Consider the following 23470-nt stretch of genomic DNA (forward strand, 5'->3'; position numbering starts at 1 on the left):
TGGCGAGAGAGAGAGTAAGTTTCAGTAAGAGTGGATCTTTGGTAAGGTTCAACTCACCATGGTCCAGTGGTTAGACTGCAGGACTTGCAATCAAAAGGTTGTGGGTTTGAATCCTACCAAGCTTCGTGCTTATTTCTTGATTTGTGAATTCATAATCGTGACTGGTGACTTACCCCGTACATGTGTCGATAGCTATTCCCCTAGGATGGTCGTCTCCAGACAGCCTCACCAGCACCTGCTCAGCAGCGTCCTTGTTAGTCAGGCTGATGCGACTGATAGAGGAGTTGGTGTAACTCGTCCAGTAGATCTCTTGGAAGACTGGGTCATACGCTATGCCCTCAGCAGAACCAGTGTCTGTGGTTCAATCAAATAGTAGTGAATTATACAAAGATAGGTACAGGATTGGGTACTAGTGGGCACAGGGTGGCAAACAGATTGATACATGTATGTAAAATACGGGCAGAGGACGGGTGCAGATTGGGTTCAAGTGGGTACAGGGTGGCAAACTGATTGATACATGTATGTAAAATACGGGCAGAGGATGGGTACAGATTGGGTTCAAGTGGGTACAGGGTGGCAAACTGATGGATACATGTTTGCAAAATACGGGAAGAGGACGGGTGCAGATTGGGTTCAAGTGGGTACAGGGTGGCAAACTGATTGATACATGTATGTAAAATACGGGCAGAGGATGGGTACAGATTGGGTTCAAGTGGGTACAGGGTGGCAAACTGATTGATACATGTATGTAAAATACGGGCAGAGGATGGGTACAGATTGGGTTCAAGTGGGTACAGGGTGGCAAACTGATTGATACATGTATGTAAAATACTGGCAGAGGATGGGTACAGATTGGGTTCAAGTGGGTACAGGGTGGCAAACTGATTGATACATGTATGTAAAATACGGGCAGAGGATGGGTACAGATTGGGTACAAGTGGGTACAGGGTGGCAAACTGATTGATACATGTATGTAAAATACGGGCAGAGGATGGGTACAGATTGGGTTCAAGTGGGTACAGGGTGGCAAACTGATTGATACATGTATGTAAAATACGGGCAGAGGATGGGTACAGATTGGGTTCAAGTGGGTACAGGGTGGCAAACAGATTGATACATGTATGTAAAATACGGGAGAAGAACTGGTACAAATTGGGTACAAGTGGGTACAGTATGAACGTACTCTCAATGATGGTCTTATGGTTGAATCCATCCAACTGCATTGAGTGAATGCTCCCCTGCTGTATATCCGTATAGTACAGCATTTTTGTCTTGTAGTCCACGGCCAAGCCGATGACATTTCGAATGAATTCCTGGTTCGCGAGTGGTTTGTTCGGCTGAACACTGCTTTCTAATTCAACGTCGATGTTCAGACTTTTTAGAACACTCCCCTGAGAGAAAAGTATGTAAGCGTCGAACTCTGCAAATGAAGGACGAGGGAACGTTTAACAATCTCTACAAAATATTATTATCCATGAAAAGTGTTGTTATTATATATTTCTGTGTATATTTGGTTTGCGGTAACACCATGTGTGTATCTACTTGCCAGGTAGAGTTGTTCTTAGGGAACTGTCTTGCTTTATTCGACTGCCGTGAAGTAGATAATCGGAGGTTCGGGAGACTTCTCAGTTCTGAAAAGAACTGTCCTGTTTTTTAACTATTACCAGGGCGGATGGTATAGAAATTAGACTGGACTACTACTTTAGCTTATAGGATCGTAATTAACTGTACTGCCGCGGAGTCAGTTCTGAAATTGGTCTCAACGTTTCGACTAGCTTGCTCTAGTCATCGTCAGGAGACGGCAGTAGAATAAAGCAAGACAGTTCCCTAAGAACAACTCTACCTGGCAAGTAGATACACACATGGTGTTACCGCAAACCAAATATACATTGATACCTCACCATGCAATGCCTCAAATCCTATATATATATTTCTGGTAATGAAAGAAAGGATGCCTCATAAGTGAACTTAATCACTGTAGCTCACAAGCCTGAGGAAAACAGTAAACAAAAATGCTTGCTAAGTGAACCAGAAGCACAGGTGTTAACCCCTACACTTCAACGATAAGTATTCTGCGGCCGATTTCTCGAGTTTAGGACGAGTAACTCGTTCTAACTTAGGATCAATCTTAAGGTCTGCATGCTACAATGCAGGGTTGGGACTCATCCTAAGTCCTAAGATTAATCCTAAGTTAAGAAGAGTTTGGAGAAATTGACGGCTGTGTTCTTAAACAAGCCCTACCAATCCTAGTTCAAAGACCTATAAGCAACTAAAAATGGTAAAGCATCTTGCTTGGTGCGCCATTTTGGAAGTTACTTTGAATGTAAAGACATGAACACATTTCATAGATCTGCTTGCAACAAAAGTAGCAAGGCACAACACAATTATGCTTGCCAGAATAAGGTTACCAGCCAAACAACCATGTCACCTGTATAATTTGTGACTGGGTACCCTGGCTTATTTCTGTTAAGCAAAATATTTCTAAGCAAAGGTTTTCTGCTTAAGCAGCTCTATGAAATTGGGACCCTAATGAGAGTGTAGACTTGTGTGCATTGCCATTGTACACACAGGTAACAAACTCCCAAAATGGACTAACAATGCATTAGGCCAAATATATAATTTACAAAAAACCTGTTTAGCATCCCTGCCCGTCTCCTGTTTTTTTTTTTTTTTTTTTTTTTTTTTTTTTTTTTTTCAAAAAAAAAAAAAAATTAATTTAAAAAATGTGTTGGGCGGCCTATAAGAAAAAAACATGGGCCACCCTTCTTTTTTCAAAAAGGCAGGACGCACAACATTTTTTTTTTTTCTTAGCATTATAGTTATAAAAAAAATTGCTACTAACCCTCGCATGAGTGGCCGTCAGAAGCAAGAAGTCCATAGGTACAGCTACACGTACTCTGATTGTTCTCAACACTAAAACAAAGCTGGTCGCATTTATTGCCATCCCCGGCACAGGCACTGGTACCTACAAACAAAACAATGAAGGTTTTGGGTACTTGTTTTACAACAAAAAAACACAAAAGTCTAAACAGATTTAAAATAAACTTACACGGTTTAATGATAATGGTCGTAGAAAGCTTTCCTTAAAATATTACTTTCTGAGGTGCTGTAGTTTTTGAGAAATGAGTGCAACGATTTCACACACACAAAAAAATGTTTTTGTCTCAATGAGACGGAAATCATTTTAGCATGTGACAATGGTTTACCACGACACTACTGAAACAGTTTTGCTGAGGCTTAAAAATAAATCAGAAATCAGAACCTTGGCCACAAGAACCCATAAATAAACCTAAGACCTTGGGAGCACACCCATCAAACCCCAGACACAAACCTAAAATCAAGTGTCTCAACCCGTTACAACCCTAAAGACAGTGGGCGCCCATGAGGTAGACACCTAATCTCACCTGTTTGTTTCTGCTTGCTATAGACGTGTACATCTTTTATAAGCAGACCTAAATTTTCATGCAGAGTAAACCTCTCTGAACCATTAGTCTTTAAGGCACGATGTATGGAACCTCCGAGATGAGTCCTGAAACAAACAAATCAAATGTCAACTAATATCCTAGAAAATGTTTAGCCAACACCCTAATCTTTGATTTCATTTTCAAAAGGGATCAAATTTAACAAGCTTCCTAACAACATTTCAGAATGAGGGGGGGGGGGGGACATTTTGTTTACCTTGAATGAAAATATCTTGTGCCTTCAGAGAATCGATTTCAATTTCTGGTGGTTTAGTCATTAGAGAGTGGGTTTCAAACCCAGTCCTTGAGCAAGATACTTTACTATAATTGCTTCTCTTCACCCAGGGGTATAAATGGGTACCTGTGAAGGTGGAGGTTGATATTGCATTTGAAAAAACAGCCCGGGCCAAGGCAGCATTCTGGTAAAATCAACAGTCTTCCTGACAACATTTCAGGATGTTTTCTTTCCTTTAGAACCAAAATGACAAAAAAGTTATACACAGAGATCGTCTATTGGCACTGGGGGGGCTCTCCTTTCTGTCACCACAAAACCTTTCAAGATTATTTGTCCACCTTTACCAAATTTACAACTTCTTTACCTGTCTGTCCAGTAGATGTGCTCATTAAACACCGTGATGGAAAACGGATCCTGTATGCCGACCTTGTCCACCACCTTCACTATATTATTCCCGTCAAAGTCCGCAGAGTAGATGACATCGTGCTTGGCCTCACACCAGTACAGTCTTGACTCTTCATAGTCAATGGTCAGCCCATTCGGCCAGGCGATGTCCAGATCTATGATAGTGGTGCGATTGGAGCCATCTAGACGGGAGCGCTCAATTTTGGGCTCCGTCCCCCAGTCCCCCCAAAACAAGTATCTAGTGAGACAAGAAGTATCCAAGGAGTTAAAGTGAGATGATCAAATCGGGATTAAGAGGGACATTCTGGACATTCTTGCTAGGATTTCGATTCAAATTATGAGGTCAATTTTCATACAGCCTGTAAAGCACAAAAACTTGCAAAAATTTGCTTAGCAAAGAGGTTACCAGCCAGAACACCATACTGTTACCATTGCTTTGAGCATAGTCCTTACTCTATGCTTTGAGTAGTCATCCGTCGTTTCTTGCTAAGCCAAGAAGTTTGCTTAGCAATATTTTCTGCTAAACAGCCTTCAACCCAGGTCATGCAGCTAAACCATCCACCAGTCCCGGTTGATTGTTTTACAATTTGTTGGGGTGTTTGAATGTTTTTACTTTTTTTACCTGGGGGGGGGGGGGGGAGTCAAATGAGAAGTTGCCTATATTAAGGTGTGACTCTAAGCATCACATACAAGGAACTAGACTACTTTCTCTTCTATTTTCCATTTGGCCATGTATATTTTTACAGCAGGAACCCATTGGTATGCTAGTATGGTACCTGTATACCAATACCTACCCCATGACAGGATGTACGACAATGGACCTCGGTTTATCTAGGTTCTCCGAGATGAGTGTGTGACGGTATGTTCCATTGACTCTGGCTACCTCGATCACGTCCAACTGCTGGTCAGTCCAGTACATATTTCCTGAATGGGGGCAAAAATATAAAATTCTTCAAGCATAGCACCAAGGGCAAATTTTATAAAGCTGCTTAAGCAGAAAATATTGTTTAATAACTGTCTCCTAAGCAGAAATTAGTAGGTACCAGTCACAAATTGTACATGTGAAATACGAAACAGAAATACATGATGTTGTTTTTGAGTTGTACAGGTAGATTCTATGTTTACATGGAAAACATTGGAAAATGACAATTCAGTCGCCAACCTTTACTTTTGTCCCCCATTGTTTGAGCAAAAGTTGGTCAAATATTGCGGCTGTTTGCGGCCGCTCTAGGCATTTTGGTACAAGCCGCTCTAAAGTCTCTAAAGTGTTAACAAATTGCTGTTTTAAAGTACATCTATTAAAATATTTGTTTCTTACCTGCGATCCAGTCGATGGCAAGACCTTCCACCCTGCCTAACCCTCCGCTGACTAGAACCTCTCTGGATGTGTGATCTCGATGGATACGACTGATCTCATGAGACGAGGTATCGACCCAGTAGATGAAGTTATTAGCTGTGAAACATTGGAGAAGGTGAGCATTGAGTAGAGGAATGTGAAATAAGTTGAGATTTATCAAGAATTATTCTTGAAGTAACCCAAAATTATAACTGTAACAGCCTAACGGTCAGAGAACAAAAAGAAAATTACATATACAAGAAGTGAACAGAAATGTTTTAAAGACACTGGACACTATTGGTAATTGTCAAAGACCAGTCTTCTCACTTGGTGTATCTCAACAAATGTATGCATAAAATAGCAAACCTGTGAAAATTTGAGCTCGATTGGTCGTCGGAGTTAAAAGATAACTATGAAGAAGACAAAAAAACACCCTTGTCACACAAAGTTGTGTGCTTTCACATGCTTGATTTCGAGACCTCAAATTCTAAACTTGAGGTCTCAAAATCAAATTTGTGGAAAATTACTTCTTTCTCAAACTAAGTCACTTCAGAGGTAGCCGTTTTATACTATCAACCTCTCCCCATTACTCGTTACCAAGTAAGGTTTTATGCTGATAATTATTTTGAGTAATTACCAATTGTGTCTACTGCCTTTAAAAAGACTCTTCAAAATGAACTTTTGGAAGCAAAGTGTAACATAAGCAGTCAAGTGGAAGTACATGAATACAGTAAAAAAAGAAAGCACATAGAAAAAAACACATTTTATGTGAAGAAAAAGCTCAGTCTAACCTGCATCAAAGTCAATGGCTACAGAGAGGAGGAGACCGGTGATCGGAATGAGTAGATCGCCCTCGCCTGACTGGTCAAGGCTAGTGCCACGGATGCTGGTATCCATGGAGAAAATCAAGAAGGATTCAACGCCTGCAAACAAAATGTTAAAGGAAGAAAAATGTTGGATTTGAAGATACGCATGATGCAATGATCATACAGGGAAAGGGTAAAACACTAGACAGTCCTTTGGGTTACGAAACTCACGTTTTAAAACAAAGGCAGCGAAAATATTATAAATATTGACGATGAAAAAAAACTTGTAAAAAAACATTTTGAAAAATGTCCGCCATACATTTCTTAATGTTCTGCAAGCGAATCTAATTTATTGTGCTTGCTATATAGAAGAGAGTCTTGAGTGCATTTTCATAAGGCCATTAAGCAGACACTTTGCTTCTAAGCATTAAAAAGCAGACAACCAGTTTCAGGCAATCTTACATGGTATTTTGGTCAGTAACCCGCGACGGCAAAGATAGATCATTCTTTACTTAGCAAATTTTAAACTGAACTTCTTGTTGAAATTGGACAACGGCGGCTTTTTTATCCAACCTACCTTTGCAGCTGATGTTATCGTCCTGCAGAGTGTAGCCGGCTGTACATGCGCAAACACGTTGTACATTAGGTAGCGGTATACAAAGTTGACTGCAACCTCCTTGATCCTGTGAGCATCTGTTACTGGTAGCTAAGTCAGGAACAAAATCGCTCTATTAGTAAGTTGTTTTGTTATTTACTATTTAACCTGGGAAGTGGCAGCAGAGGAAGCCAGTTAAGGTGATTCATCTGCTGTTGCTTCTCAGACTGTTTTTTTCTTCAAATTTTAGGTGAACTGACTAGAAATGGAAAGATTTGCGGTAACACCATGTAATGACTATCTCTAGTGAGTTGGGGGTGGTTCTGAAAAGAACCGTTGGTTTAACTCGACGTTTCGATCAGTATGCTCTGATCGTCTTCTGGAGCAAGCAGAACTGACTAGAGTTGTTCGCACTTCAACTTCAGTGTGCACTATGTCCATCATGAACCAGCCACTAGTTAACCATTGGTCTCATTGTATTACGACAAGATTAAAGATCTCTACCTTTCTTGGAGTTTGGATCATAGAGGAACATCTCCTTGAATCCTGGAACGTCTTTTCTAAGCACCTGAATATTGTTAGTGCTTGTGTTGGTCTTATTGACATACTTGACTGTGGTTGTCTCTGCCCAGAAAACCTAAAGGATGTCACACAAAATACAGGACAGAAATGTTAACTTGTGGCAAGAATTCAACGTAAAAAGAAAAATGGAACCTTTATGAAGATCCATCTTTTCTAGGCAAACCCTAAAAAGGTACAGTGGCACTGGACACATTTGGTAACTATCAAAGACCAGTCTTCTCACTTCAGCCTTGTTGGATATGGAACTCAGAAGCGCTTTATTTTTCCGTATTCCACTCGCGCTTGTGTGATAACTTATAGTATCTGGATCTCAAGTGTGACGTTAGATGTCTTCTCTCCATGGGGTTCTTGGCTAGTACAGTGAATTTAGTTTGCCTTTCTAAGAGTCTGTGGCTTCACAACCAGAATTCACATATGAAATGAAATAGGTCCAGCATCCCCTACTGTAGTTTCCACCCCAACTTGTTCATCAGTTCTCTCCTCTCATTCACAAGTTGCAATTTCCCCTGCCCCCTATCAATGCTGACTCGTTAGAGTCATTGCCTGCACAGCAGCCTATCAATAGCCTTCCCAAGTTGATCAACATTGGTTCTGACATTGATGTTCACAAGGAACAGCAGGCGGACCCCAAGGTGGCCGGGTGTACATACCCACGATTCAGTGACAGTAATAGCTGATGGTTCAGCATCTTCATCCAGAGCTAAGAATATCTGTATATTGGCGCCACTCAAGTCACTCGACTGTATATTCTGATCTCCTGCATCTGTCCAATAGATCCGACCTCCGACATCATCAACAGCAAGACCTATGGAAGGAAAAACAAAAATGGTTTCACTTGATGTAGAGATGTCCAAAACAGACATGGTATTTGGTCCTTAAAAGTAGGGGGGGAAAACCCATATTTTTTAGGCTTTTATAAAGTTTTCATGCAATTTAATAACCATTTTGCTGAACTATCAGAGTGCAAACACTTGAGGCAATTTTCCTGGGTTAAATGATAACTCAATATGCTCACCCTAGTGTTATCTTGCTTACCCCTACTCCCAATCAGGGGTAGCTTTTTCCTGGCAAAAATGGCTCCAACCCAGGAAATTGCCAGTTCTACAAGTGTGAAAAGGTCGACTAAATTTTCCCAGTCATTTGCTTGGTAATTCATCTAGTGTGAAGGGGGTTAATGAACCCATCCTTACCGACAGGGTCCTTCAAACCAGTAGCAATGACAGACACTTGGTTTGTTCCATCCATATTGGCTCGTTCTATTGTAGGTATCTCCCCTGCATTGATCCAATACATGGTCCTGGCAAAGAATTAAAGAGTACATGTATGCGTTAAATAATGGACCATTAGAGCATTGTCATACACAGCAATTTACAATAATAACAATAATAATAATAATACAAAGTTCTCATAAAGCGCACGTATCCTAGGCACTAGATCAAGGCGCTGAACAAATAGAGAATAAACAATAAACAAATTAATAGGCTCTAAACAGTTCAGTCTTCAACAGTTTTTTAAATGTTATGATTGAGTCAGACTGGCGGATTTCTGGAGGGAGTTAATTCCATAGGTGGGGGGCCGCTTTAACCAAAGTCACACTGACCGACCACTTTCTTCCAAATGGTGGAAGTAACCAGTTCCATCCATATTGTAACCAGTTCCCGGCAATCTTCAAGAAGAAAAGCCATTCACATTTAAATGTTCACCTGTTTTTCTAGTGGATCGTAAGACAATGTTATAAACATGACTCATGTGCAACCAAAGTGATCCCATAGCATGCACTGCAGTTAGTTGCCTCCAAGTTGCCTGTCAAATTTATTATTTTTATTTTTATGCAAGTCGCCAGACACACAAGGCCTGAAGGCCACTTCAAGGTGTGGGCTACAATCATTTTTTCCAGAGGCCGTTGCCACCTTCTCCTGGGGCTGAAACAGGGTTACCCCTTTTAAAGTCCATACGGATGTAGGCTTGGGTATCGTCAGTCCGAGATGATCGGTATAGGTATATAGATAAGTGAGAAATCATTTGAGTAATCTTTTATACAAAATTTACTCTAACTAACTAAGCTAAGATATTTGTTCTCGTGTCCGGGCGTTTTCTTTACCCGTTGACAGGACGCACAACGACACTTCGTGGACTTGTGAGGTTTCGGACGTGAATCTCATTGCGATAACTCCCATCCAGCCTAGCGATATTTAAACTACTCTTCTCTGCTGAGATGCTGGTCCAGTACATATTCCGAGACAGCCAGTCAATTGTTAAACTGTAGGCATCCGGTATACCTGTCCAACACAAAATTAAAAAAGGAAACATGATCAGAAAGTTTTATTTATTTGTCATTGTACAAAGCTTGAGCTCCAAGATCGGTTGGATGGCAACCAACTGAGGAAGACGATTAGTGGGCTGTTTGTATGCAGTTGCCAGGAGCACTGTATACTCAGTACACTCCCGAGTTCTATGAAATAAAATCACAGGCATATTACTTGGGTGGGATTCGAACCTGGGTGAGATGACCTAAGCGTGCCTGATGACTGACAAAGATGCTGGGCAAGACATTATGGCCAAGATCTCGGCCCCGCCCAAAGGATGATGACTAGGAGGAGGAGGGGAAGGGAGGGCGCTCTTACCTTCGATGACGGTTTCAATCTCTGTGCCGTTGATGTAAGCCCTATTGATAGATTTATGCTCCAAGTCGGTCCAGTACAAGCGTTGCTCAGCCACGTCATGATCAACAGACGAGGCGTTGGCGACGCTGGGGACCGTCAGAGCTGGAATCACATTGTGATATCCATCGCTCAGATGAACTCCTCGGATCTCGGTCGGTACAGAGATGACAAAGAATACATTGTCCTCTGAGAGAGAAAAAGAGGAGAGCAGGATGAATAGCAGAGATCTTGGGAGATCTTGTAAAACAATCAGAGAGATATTTAGAATTACTATAATGTCATTATTAGTCACGACCGAACTTTCACCCAGAGCCTGGTGGTGAGAAGGTCATTGTGGTAGTAATGGGTATTCCTAGAATACTGAGGTGGGTGTGGAGGTCAGTGGTCAGTGACCTACCTGGACTCAATGATGTGGTTCTTGCCTCATTCCAGGAATGACCACTCCTTAAGGAGTTGAAGGGAAATAAAAGAGGCACAGGGAAAGTAAATGAGCTACACTTATAATGGGCACCTAAGCCTTATGTAGAAATAAATAGACTGCATGCAGAAGAAGTTAAAGGGAAGGTATATGTTTGGTAATTGTCAAAGACCAGTCTTCTAACTAAGTGTATCCCAACATAAGCATAAAATACCAAGCCTGTGAAAATTTGAGCTAAATTGGTCATCGAAGTTGCGAGAATATGATGAGAAAAAAAAACACCCTTGTTGGACGACTTTGTGTGCTTTCAGAAGTCTTTTATTATTTTAGTGAGAAATTACCTCTTTCTCAAAATCTATGCTACTTCAGAGGGAGCGGTTTCTCACAATGTTTTATACTATTAACAGCTCTCCAATGCTCGTTACCAAGTCAGTTTTTAAGTTAATACTTGTTTTGAATAATTACCAAACGTGTACCTTCCCTTTAACAACAAATCGTCTTCCGTGAGTCTTTGTAGTGAGTGAATCGTATATAATGATATTGTTCTGAGGAGCCGTATCACAACAACAACATTCAACATAACAGGGGAAAAGTTTCCATAATCAAGGAGATTTTCAAATCTGTTAATCAGAACATGGAAAGATTGGTTACATTTTAGGGAGCTTTCTGAAGAATCAGAGAGAGTTGCCAGCTCTTGACTAGGCATCTACATGTAAGATTATTGGAGGGATACTCACATTGTGTAACAAAACAAAGAATCAAAGAAAAAAATGTTGAATAAAAGGTTTGTGAGTAAAATTAAACATTCTGAATTTCTCATATCATATCTCATTTCTTGCTTAAAAATAAATCCTAAAAATAAGGAAAAAATTATATCGGCGGAAAAAATGTGAGGGTAAAAAAAAAACGACTTGATTTGGGGTTGAACAAAGAAAAATTTACTACGGCCGGACTTAGATCTCAGAAACATACAAAAGAAAAGCGCTCTAAATTTTGTAGTTATTATTTAATAATTTTTGACAACCATCAAAAAGAGATTTACACATGAGAAAAAAAAACTTACCCTCGCAAGATTTATTGTCATCACGGAGCATCATAAGATGGGGGCAGAGACAGGACGCCTGGTGTCCGTTCAGAAGACAAAGATGGGAACAGCCACCATTGTCTAGAAGACATGGATTATTCTCTGGCGAAACTGGGCAAGAAAAAGGTTGTAACATTTATAAATGTTTATAAAGCGCATTTCACAATAACCGTCTCAATGCGCTTTACATAAGTGCCCTGGTCATTTGGCTAATAACATCCCCTTTAATCTTTCTCAGCTCCGTGTGGAGTATACAACCTGGGCAACCTAAGGGCTTTGTCAAACACAATATCAACCTCTACCGTCGCAGGTACCCATTCATACCCCCTGGGTGGAGAGAAGCAACTATAGTTTTAACTATAATGCTCAAGGACACAAGTGTCATGACCAAACCCACACTCTGATAACTTAACCACAAGAACTTGAATTTGATTTTCTAAACCACTTGGCCACAACACACTATTATTTACTTTTGTTACCCCTGACCCGCATGATTTGTCCTTGTTTTTTATCCCTTCGGGTTGTTGTTCCAATTTGGTTCTGTTTTCCTCCTGCATGCTCCGCCCTCAGCCACCCTCTTATTGGATTTATTTTTTGCTTTTGTTTTCTTTTGCAAATAATTTATTTAAGTTAATTTAATTTAACCTTATTTATTCTTTTATTTAATTCTGTATTTATTTTCCTTATTTCTTGTTTTCTTTTTCTTCCCGTTAACGTTCTGTCTTGTGCTTTTGTAACTTGTTTGTTGTACCTTGTATTGGTCGAATAAATAATAATAATAATAATAACTATACACTCCGATATTGTTCTCATTATTATTATTTAAATTTCACAACGAGGTATGTTACCTTGTGGTTGTCGTTGTGGATGGAACACGTGTAGATCAAACGGCTGGGTAGTGGTCTTCTGTACGAGGGTCACGTTCTCTCCGGTCCATTTATTGGCACCGTAGACGGCGTTAGTCCTCCAGTCCGTCCAGTACACTGTGGACTCAAAGACTGTGACGGCAAAGGGATGATAGAGGAACTCATGACCCTGGAGGATCGTGAACGGGAGGGAGCCGTCGTAGAGGATGGAGTGGATGGAGTCAGATCTGTAAGAATGAAAGAACGAGAGGTAGTGGAAATGTTAGAGGGATAAGGCTTGGTGTAATTAATTAACTATGGCTTTTTATATAGTAATCTATGCTGCTATTGTTCACCGCAGAGTCTGCTTTGCTGGTCACTGCTTTCATGCCAGGTCATACCTGACGTGTTATATTGGAGACTATGATGCCCTAATAGAGGACCTAGATCACTCAACTACATACACGTGATCAGTAGAGATACAGAGTCTGAAATCGTGGACCTTCCAAACATGATGAGGAATAAACACCTCTGGCCTGACAATGTGCATTGAATCTCGGTTGCAAACTCTAAATGATGATGAGGATGATAGTAAGATAGCACTTCAGCAGCAGTGCTGTGATTGAAAGAAAAACAGCTTGGTTGGGCCATGTGGTTGCCATGGCGACTTGGCAGCAGCCGTTGTGGATTGGATGCCAGAGGTATGCCATCATTCCGTGGGACGACCAAGGATGCGCTGGGTGGACAATATCCGAGTATGGTCAGGTTGTGATATCACCAAACTTATTATTGTACTGTCACGGAGTACATTTTGGAATTCGGTAGGAAATTTAGCGGGACCATTAGTGGATCGAGGGGACTTCTCTTTATTAACCCACCTTGCATCAATCCAGTACACCCGATCTTCAAGATAGTCCACGGTGAGTCCATTGGGCCAACCTCCTTGGACATCCTGTACTTTGAAGATGACTCGACGATCAAGACCCGCCATAGTGGATCTCTCAATGCGAGGGTTTCCTGCGTCCCAATCCGTCCAGAACATCAATCTAAAATTACATTTTTCAAATAATATGTTATTTTTTCCTAAATTATGAACTCCGTCAATATTTTGTTTAACAATATACAACCCTCTTTCTGTAGCATCTGCAACCATTTAGAACCATTCCATTGCCTAGAATAATAAGTAATACTGGGTTCTTAAGTAGCGCTGTATCAAACCCCTAGGGGTCGATCCAAGAGCTTGGTATTTTTGTCCTGCAATGAATGTAGAGCTACATTGTTGAAGTATGAGTCCTATTCCCTTATAACACCATGTAATGGTTTACAAGGTGCTGTGGCACAACATGCTTTCAATCAGACCAGAAACACCGGGGCAAACCCCCTTCTCTTTATAATAAGTGCACTGGGGCTGATTTCACAAAGATCTAAGATTGATCTTAACTGCAAATTAAGCGTAGTTGTTATGAAAATGGTGATGTCACAATACAAGTTACTATGGTGATACTGAAAAAATTGTCTTGTGATGAATTTTATTGCTTTGTGAAATCGGCCCTTGGATTCTTTTATGTGCATTACACAACACAACCATCGGTAACATTTTCAAGACCCTGGCCATTCTTTGAAATTCAAAATAGAAATAGGAACCCTAGAATTCTCACCCATAGCGGGGATCCAGCGCAATAGCCCTTGGGTTCTCCATCTGGCCAGCCACGACAGTGGTACGGAAGCTGCCGTTGAGTTTAGCCACCTCGATCTGATCCAGCTGGCTCTCTACCCAATATAGATTACCGGCTACCCAATCCACAGCCAGACCCTCAGCCGTAGCCAAACCAGCACTAACTACTTCTTGTATGTTCCTCAGCCCTGCAAGGTTCAGGAACAATCCAAGTTTCAATTAAGAAACAGTAAACAAGCAGTTGATCTTAATCACAGTTCATGAACCCAGAAAGACAATGGCGTATTAAGTAAATCTAAGGGTCCAGCTTCATAAAAGCTGTTGAGTAGAAAACATGGCTTAACCAATTTCTTTGCTTTGGGAAAATTGAGTGGAGCACCAGTCACAAGAATGCAAACTTAATGTTATTTTGTCTCCAAAAAAATGAAATTAACGGAAATTATTATTATTATAAATGGTTTATTTTAATCTGAAAAAAAAACAACCAAAAGGTCAACAACATTCAAATTTACAAACTTTTACAGAAAAATGGAATAAACAATACACATGAACACACAACATATTTTAAGAGAAACAAATAGAAATACTTTGAGAAATCTATATCCTCACCAGCGTTGTGAGAGTTTGTGTCCATCCATCCACAATAGATTTTATCGTCCACTATATCCGTCCAGAACACCTGGCTAGTGTTATAGCAGAAGTCCAGTGCGATAGTATTCTTGAGGTTGTAGACAAGTACGTTGTAGTCTCGAGTCTCCAGATTAATCCGACGCAACTGGTTACGGTTGGAGAAGATCAGATAAGGCACTGCCGGGTCGTTGGACTTACACGTCACCCCATCACCCTGCATGCTGTATCCCTCGTAGCAATGACAGCTGTACGTCCCTTTCCCGTTGGTGCAGTTCTGGCTACAGCGCCCTCGCACAGAGCACATGCGACTGTCGTCGTCGCAGGTGTAGTCGTTCCGCAGGAGTAGGGTTCCCTCGGGGCATGTGCAGAGCCGTCCGGACGGGGAGTTCTGGCAGGTGTGAGTGCAGGCTCGGTCAGGGAGGAAATCTATGGTGTCGCACCATCGCTCCTCGCAGTGCCCTCCTTCGTCGGCTCCGTCCACACACTGGCTCGCTCCGTCGCAGAGGTTAGCATAGGGGATGCAGAGGGTGTGGTTCGGACACTGCCAGAAGCCCCGGGGGCACGCTTCAGCAGCTGAAATATGACAATAGCTCATTGTAATCAATCTTCAACCATTTTACTCTGTTAACTCTTTCTTGAGCCGACCGCTGGCTAGCGACCTCAGAAAAATAGTTGTAAAACAAAACATAATGATCACACGGCCACACAAGTTTCAGAATGGTAAAGTGGACTCTTGAGGATATTGTGACCTTTTTTTGAGGGGTCCCCTTTTGCAAAAAAAAGTTATAACAACTAATGTGTCCAACAAATAATGTGTCTCACTACATTAAATGGTGAATGAAAGGGTTATAAAATACCAGTCAAAGAGTTTAGGCAAATCTGCTATAAAATTCATTTTGGCTCATTGGATGTGCTATACAATGTACATACAAACATACGAAATAAATGAATATTGAGGAGCCAATATGAATATTCATATATGTGGGAGGGACTTACAGCAATCGAGCTCGTCTGATTGGTCAGGACAGTCTGCCTGGCCATCGCATTTCCACCAGATTGGTAAACATTCATCGGAGGCGCTATTTGCGCATTGAAAGTGACTCTCCTTTTTACACTTGGACCCAGGGTCTGTGGAAAGAAATAGCACTCAATTAGAATATTTTGTTCTGGCGAATAATTTAAGAAAAAGAAACAAGCGAGGGTGGGATTCAAACTCAAGACCTTTGCATTGCTAGAGCAGATGCTAACCACTAGACCACTGAGCTATGTGCTAAGAGGCAGTTTGAATCCAATGTGTTAGCAAAAGGTAGTGCATTCGAATCCCACCGTTGCCCAATTTCATAAAGCATGTAATCACAAAAACTTGCTAAGCAGAGAAAAGTACCGCTCAGCAGAAACAGGTTACTAGCCAAAATTACATTGAGTTTGCATTGTTGTGGGTGGTGTCCCACTCAATTTGTGCTTAAACAGAGAAATTGTCAAACAGTATTTTCTGCTTAACAGCTTTATGAAATTGGGCCCAGCTTAACGGAACATTACAGAATTGGTTTTTGCTAACGAAACAGTTGCTGGCAGTGTAAACACTTTATGTAATTCACCATATACATAAACTGACACCTGTAGAAGTTCAAGATCTATCGGCCATCTGGGTCACGAGAGAATAGTGAAAAACCGCTTACAAATTTTGCATTGCATCGATGCCAAAATCATAATGAATAAAACACTCACTGAGCGATAAACTCCAAACGCCAAATTAGATTATTTATTTCTCATCAAATATGACATTTCAGACAGAAATATTTCAAGGGATGTTTTCAACTATCATCACCAATAGCTCGTGTAAGTTTTATGTAAATCTGTGATCTTCATGATTTTTGTTTCGTACCAATTCTGTTACGTTCCTTTAATACACACTAGAGCAACTATAAAAACAAATTCTAAACTCCCTCATGTCTTGCGTTTTACTACCACACTTACCACAGTCCTCTTCGTCTTTATTGTTGCCACAGTCATCAAGCCCATCACACACGTAGAAATTCTGCAAGCAGTAACCGGTACCGCAGCTGAACTCACCATCGCCACACTTGAATGCATTCACGTTAGCTGGTAACAGTCAAAATGACAACAACAGAACGTATTAAGTGTTGTATTCCTAGAAACTTAGGGCCTTGTCACACAAGACGACGTTTTCAGACAACTTGGAGGCATGCTACAGAACCACTTTGGTAGCACATGAGTAACTTTTCAAACAATGTCTTACAATCCCAAAGAATAATATGCGAACATTCAAATGTGAATGGATTCTCTTCTTAAAGATTGCCTGGAGCTGGTTGACTGTAAAGTGCCTCACTAAGTCTACAAAAAAATAACCAGAGCTGCACAAAGGGTATGTAGGTTGGAGGGGTGGGGGCAGTTAATCTAAGAACCAGAGATGCACAAAGGGTATGTAGGTTGGAGGGGTGGGGGCAGTTTATCTAAGAACCAGAGATGCACAAAGGGTATGTAGGTTGGAGGGGTGGGGGCAGTTTATCTAAGAACCAGAGATGCACAAAGGGTATGTAGGTTGGAGGGGTGGGGGCAGTTTATCTAAGAACCAGAGATGCACAAAGGGTATGTAGGTTGGAGGGGTGGGGGCAGTTTATCTAAAAACCAGAGATGCACAAAGGGTATGTAGGTTGGAGGGGTGGGGGCAGTTTATCTAAGAACCAGAGATGCACAAAGGGTATGTAGGTTGGAGGGGTGGGGCAGTTTATCTAAGAACCAGAGATGCACAAAGGGTATGTAGGTTGGAGGGGTGGGGGCAGTTTATCTAAGAACCAGAGATGCACAAAGGGTATGTAGGTTGGAGGGGTGGGGCAGTTTATCTAAGAACCAGAGATGCACAAAGGGTATGTAGGTTGGAGGGGTGGGGGCAGTTTACCTAAGAACCAGAGATGCACAAAGGGTATGTAGGTTGGAGGGGTGGGGGCAGTTTATCTAAGAACCAGATATGCACAAAGGGTATGTAGGTTGGAGGGGTGGGGGCAGTTTATCTAAGAACCAGAGATGCACAAAGGGTATGTAGGTTGGAGGGGTGGGGGCAGTTTATCTAAGAACCAGAGATGCACAAAGGGTATGTAGGTTGGAGGGGTGGGGCAGTTTATCTAAGAACCAGAGATGCACAAAGGGTATGTAGGTTGGAGGGGTGGGGGCAGTTTATCTTTGAACCAGAGATGCACAAAGGGTATGTAGGTTGGAGGGGTGGGGGCAGTTTTTCTAAGAACCAGAGATGCACAAAGGGTATGTAGGTTGGAGGGGTGGGGCAGTTTATCTAAGAACCAGAGATGCACAAAGGGTATGTAGGTTGGAGGGGTGGGGGCAGTTTATCTAAGAACCAGAGATGCACAAAGGGTATGTAGGTTGGACGGGTGGGGGCAGTTTATCTAAGAACCAGAGATGCACAAAGGGTATGTAGGTTGGACGGGTGGGGGCAGTTTATCTAAGAGCAAGTTCAATCTAGGACCAGTTGTTAATAAGTGGTTGGGACGTGTCATAAGTAGGACATGCCCATTGAAGTGTGAACGACACTAGTCCTGGAAATGGGACCATACAAGTTTGCAGTTTTGAATGAACTGGACTTTAGTCGAACTATGGTTTAATATGATCCTTTGCTTTTTTTGTTGGTGGTTTTTACTGCGCCTTGAACACCCAGCAGGGTGGATACGTGCGCATTACAAGTCTTATTATTATTATTATTTATTATTATTGATATTAACTTTCTCTAAGATAGCCCGTTTAGTTCGCAGAGTTACTTACTGCAATTGGCTTCATCACTTCCGTCCATACAATCATCAAAGCCGTTACACTTCAGCTGTTTATTGATGCAGAATCCAGAGGTTTCACACTCGAATCTCGTCTCATTGGTACATGAGTGCGAGCAGTTGCGCTCATCCGTGTTGTCTTGGCAATCATCCACTGAAATCAACAAATTTATTAAACTTTAAAAATAATTTTGAAGAGGTATTTTTTACTGACAATTACTACAGCAAGCTAGTCGAGACCAATTAAAGCTCAATCCACGGCAGTGAAGTTAATAATGAGAAGTCCCCCTCATTCTAAGAAAAAGAAGTAGTCCCAGCTGATTTCCTGCCTTTCACCGGTAGTAGTTAAGAAGCAGGACAGTTCTTTTTAGAATTGAGAAGTCTCCCGAATTGCCCAAAATCTACCACCAATTTATAGGTCTCTTTCCCTCTTTGGTTCCGCAGCTAAGAACTAGAATTAACATCTCTGTTAAGGGCCCAATCTGTTTTGGATAAAAAACAAATAAGAACATGAACCACTCACCGCGGTCACAAACAAAATACATCTCGACACATCGGCCATTGTCACATTGAAACTCAAACGGACGACAAGTAGGTTGACCTGCAAGAAAATATCAAGATTCAAAACGAAAAAACCCAAATTATTCAAATTTATAAATACACACTGCAGTCAATCAGCTATAATACAATTCAAAATAATGCACAGAGTAATAAAAAAAAAAAAATAATAAAACAAATTTAAAACAGTGAAAATAAACACATTGAAACTTACTGCGCTAGAAACTTACTACAGTGCAAAATAATACAAGTCTCTCCCCCTAAAGAAGAGTTCTTTGGAAAAAGAATAAAATAAAGCTGAAGGACTTACTGCAGTCTAATTCATCACTGTTGTCCCCGCAGTCATCCTCTCCATCACACTGCCAGAGATTGAGAATACAGCGACTATTAGCGCACTGGAACTGGGCTGAATTACACTGGTCATCTGTATCAACACATAAAGAAAGAAAACAACATGTCATCATTTCCATCTAACTTGGCAAGAAAGATTCACATAAGATGGTCCAAAAAAATAACCACAAATTATTTGTTAAAAGCTAACCATCTTGGAGTTGTTTAGAAATAGATAAACTGCTTGGCAAATTTGTCTGGGAAGATACATGTAATTCACCAGCAAAAGTAGAAGCGTAGATTTATCGGATGTTCGGGAGACTTCTCAGTTCTGAAAAGAACTGTCCTGCTTTTAAACTACTACCGGGGCGGAAGGGATAGAAAATTGGCTGGGACTACTACTTTAGCTTATAGGATCGTGATTAACTGCTCTACCGCAGAGTCAGTTCTTGAATTGGTCTCAACGTTTCAACTAGCTTGCACTAGGGGTAGGAAATAAACAGCAGGAAAATTTCATATAATTGAAACTAGGAGTTCTCCTTCTTCTCAAATTCTTATTCCATCAAGGACTTCTCCTAGTTTTTCCAATCTATCCTGCAGCTGTATAAATGGAAGAAGAATAGGTTCCAAGGAATTCACACCACGACAAGTCTTTGAAAATTATCTGTTGGGGGGGCGGGCGGTTGGCATTGGGTCCTTTCTTACCTCTACAATGCTCAGCTGCTTCATCGCTACGGTAACCGTCTGAGCAATCATCGTCACCATCACACAACCAGCGGACTGTAATGCATTTTGAATTACGGCAGGCAAACTCATCGACGTCACACGTCACCACACCTAAAATAACAAACAATCAAAATAATTATAATAATAATTACTAGTCCTTATGTAGCGCATTTCACAATAATGTCTCAATGCGCTTTACATTAGTGCCCTCGTCATTGGGCCAATATTATCCCTGTAATGTTTCTCAGCTCCCTGGGGAGTATACAGCCCTGAGTTGCAGTGGTGCTCCGGTGGCTTTTCCTAAAACAGTATCAACCTCTACCCTTGCAGGTACCCCTGGGTGAAAACAAGCAATTATAGTAAATCAACTTGCTCAAGGACACACATGTCACGACCAGGACTCGCACCCACACTCAATGACTTAACCACCAGAACTTGAATTTGATGTTCTTAAACACTTGACCGTGACACACTGCTCACACTCGGCTTACACAGTTAGCTCAAAAATTTGGAGTTTGTGAAGAATGTTGAATGCAAGCGCAACATTTTTGTGGTGAGCAGAGCAATGAAATTGGGCGCAGACCCTTCAAAAGAAAGAAACCAAAGATGAAACTCACCGCATAAATCATGGTCTTCGTCGCTAAGGTCCCCGCAATCATTGTCCCCATCGCACACCCAGATCTTGTCCACACACCGACCATTCTTGCATTCAAACTCACCGTCACAAATGTCAGGCTTGCTGTACGCAGGATCATCTGAAATGATGGTTTACCAATTAATCCCTGAGCGATCGTTATAATATCATTATAAACATTGGGCTCCAAGCATTTCATTTTGTTTTCATCACTTGTGAACATCTTTGTACTGGGACTCCCCCCCCCACCCCCCACCCCCAAGAAAAAAACAAATAAGTGCAAAATAAAAAATATAAATCTGTGCTTATGCAAGGGAATTAAAAAGTTTTTGGATTGTCAGAATAATTTGTTTAAGAGAATATCGTTTGGCACAATTAAACTGAGACTAAACCAAGTGAAGACAAGTATTATATAAACCTACTGGAGTTTGTTTGTTCTCTTTTTTTGGAGACAATATTTGTTATACAGAGTTAAGAAAACCTCATATATCTGGGTACTTTGGGTTAAAAACAAAAAGTGGGCACTGAATGAGCTAAGAATCATGAGTGAAATGAGTCTCACTAGTTACTCACCGTTGCAGCTTAAGTTATCGTTGTCGAGTTTCCTGCCGTCTGCACACTCACATCGCCTCCCACCAGGGGTAGGTAGGCATAACTCACTGCAACCTCCGTTGTTATCAAAACAAGCGTTGGTTCCTATCCAATAAGGATATATTTGTTACATACAGTTCTTATACAGCACTTTATCTGTGACTGACAGGCGGCTCAAGGGCTCAATATTTTTCAATTAAGAGACCAAATTGCCTGCCTGGAATTTCATCCTTAATAATAATAAATAATAATAATAAATAATAATAATTAATAACATTTGTAAAGCACTTTCCACAGGCATTTCAAAGCGCTTTAGCATTGTCTGAAAAGATGTGTTTTTAACTGAGACTTGAATGAGCTGATTGAGGATGAGCCACGGATATGAAGAGGGAGCTTGTTCCAGCAAGTTGGTGCAGCTACTGAGAATGCTCTATGACCATGGCGGGTATTCGTGCATGGACCATTGGAAAGTTGAAGATGAATGTTGGATAGTGATGGAAAGGCTCGTGGATGAAGAAGGCAACTTTTGTGAGATGAGACTATTGATGTATGTGGGTGCAAGGCCATGTCTTGCTTTGTAAACAAGGAGAAGAATTTTGAACTGAATCCGCTTGAGAATAGGTAGCCAGTGTAGAGAACGAAGAACCGGTGTAATATGTTCTTAAGAGGGCATGGTCATTTTCATTTTACAAAGGGCACTTCCAATGGAAACTTTTGAAGGGGCACCAAAGCCAGGGCAGAAAATGCCATTGCCTCCAAGGCCTCCGCGTAATTCCAGGCCAGCAATTTTTAAGCACCTTTTACTCTGTAATGTGACAAAATCGGCAGCCAGCCGTGTCAGAAAATCCATAGCAAACGAGACCTGGCAACATTTGCATCTTGCAGTTAGTGAGATTTTTACAACAATCAGGGAGATACTTAATAATATAATAATAATAATACAAAGCATTCATATAGCGCTCTACGGAGGACAGAGCGCTTTACATGAGACTATGACAAATAAAAAAAATTAAAAACTAGGATGGGTTTGGGAACAGAAATGTCTTGGAGGAGGCTTTTGAACAAAGTCAACGACATCGCCTTTCGTAGATCGACAGGAAGCTCATACTTAAAACTTCAATCAAATCAAATTCGATGCTTAGCAACAGACGTAGCCACAACTGCAGCCGCCAATTTTGATAAGGCCTTAGCTACTTTTTGTGCTGGGACACCTCTATGATTGTGATGATCAAACTAACCTGTCTGTCGATCAGGGTCGTACACCCTCAACTCAAAGAGAACACCGCCACTACGCAGGACAACGGGATCCAGTTGCTCGCTGTCCCGGTCGTACCTCAATACCTCCCCTTTGGTGTAATCCGTCCAGAAGATAAACCTGCCATAGTAATCCAAACCAAAGGGGTGCAGAATCTTGTCGCTGATGACTATCGACTGTTTTGGGTTTTGAAAAAAATATATATATATATATATACATATCACCTAGTTTAAAGTTGTTTTTATAAATTCATCACTGTAACTATCTGATGTAAGTAACCCCCCCCCCCTTTTTTTCCACAGGTCCCTCATACCTATTTTTAAAATCATCATACCTTTGATCTTGCTATTCTTATTAATTGACCATTGTTAGTTGCATCATGATGCAACTTGCTCTCTAATCCTACCCTTTCATGTCTCCCTCCATTGTTGTCGAACAATACATTTACCACTTTTATGGTCCAGTAACCCTTCCTTTCATTCTAAACATCCTTTGTCCTCGCCACTTCACTCCTATTGGTTCATAGCCCCCAATATTGTTTCTGAAATAGGAAATTTGATTGGCTGTTATTTTCCCGCTTCTTTCTGGATCCTTTCCTTAATCCCTTTCCCCCTCTCTTTTTCTATAAATGGATATGTATTTGTTTGTACTTGTCTTATGCCTCTGAAGAAGGTCCGGATTGGATCGAAAGCTAAGGCCATCTACCCTATTCATTATATATATACATATCAAAATGTGCTGAAGATGTCAGAAGTTTGAGCAAGGTACAAAATGTATCTGATGGCGCAAGGCGTACATTTTTACAGTCTATGGAGTTGCTCGAGTAGTATATGACTTGCGT

At 41.1% G+C, this 23470-nt stretch overlaps 1 protein-coding gene across 2 annotated transcripts in view; it reads right to left on the reverse strand.

Moving 5' to 3' along the window:
• Positions 1-23470, reverse strand: part of LOC117291643 (low-density lipoprotein receptor-related protein 1-like) — a 68547-nt gene that overhangs the window by 37173 nt on the left and 7904 nt on the right. For both annotated transcript variants that reach the window (XM_033773486.1, XM_033773487.1), the window contains exons 13-40: positions 22613-22805; positions 21357-21479; positions 20767-20904; positions 20129-20260; positions 19404-19517; positions 19059-19136; positions 18531-18689; positions 16713-16838; positions 15732-15863; positions 14715-15308; positions 14089-14293; positions 13309-13476; positions 12434-12678; positions 11565-11696; positions 10045-10269; positions 9522-9699; positions 8611-8717; positions 8071-8225; positions 7343-7475; positions 6821-6949; positions 6229-6360; positions 5420-5554; positions 4896-5025; positions 4061-4339; positions 3405-3529; positions 2843-2965; positions 1184-1420; positions 174-354 (exon numbers count right to left, since the gene is read on the reverse strand). In XM_033773486.1, coding sequence (XP_033629377.1) covers positions 174-354; positions 1184-1420; positions 2843-2965; positions 3405-3529; positions 4061-4339; positions 4896-5025; positions 5420-5554; positions 6229-6360; positions 6821-6949; positions 7343-7475; positions 8071-8225; positions 8611-8717; positions 9522-9699; positions 10045-10269; positions 11565-11696; positions 12434-12678; positions 13309-13476; positions 14089-14293; positions 14715-15308; positions 15732-15863; positions 16713-16838; positions 18531-18689; positions 19059-19136; positions 19404-19517; positions 20129-20260; positions 20767-20904; positions 21357-21479; positions 22613-22805 — 4808 coding nt within the window. The remainder of the gene's footprint in view (positions 1-173; positions 355-1183; positions 1421-2842; positions 2966-3404; positions 3530-4060; positions 4340-4895; positions 5026-5419; positions 5555-6228; positions 6361-6820; positions 6950-7342; positions 7476-8070; positions 8226-8610; positions 8718-9521; positions 9700-10044; positions 10270-11564; positions 11697-12433; positions 12679-13308; positions 13477-14088; positions 14294-14714; positions 15309-15731; positions 15864-16712; positions 16839-18530; positions 18690-19058; positions 19137-19403; positions 19518-20128; positions 20261-20766; positions 20905-21356; positions 21480-22612; positions 22806-23470) is intronic.

The sequence above is a fragment of the Asterias rubens genome, chromosome 6 (assembly GCF_902459465.1).
Source record: "Asterias rubens chromosome 6, eAstRub1.3, whole genome shotgun sequence".
Classification (NCBI taxonomy): Eukaryota; Metazoa; Echinodermata; class Asteroidea; order Forcipulatida; family Asteriidae; genus Asterias; species Asterias rubens.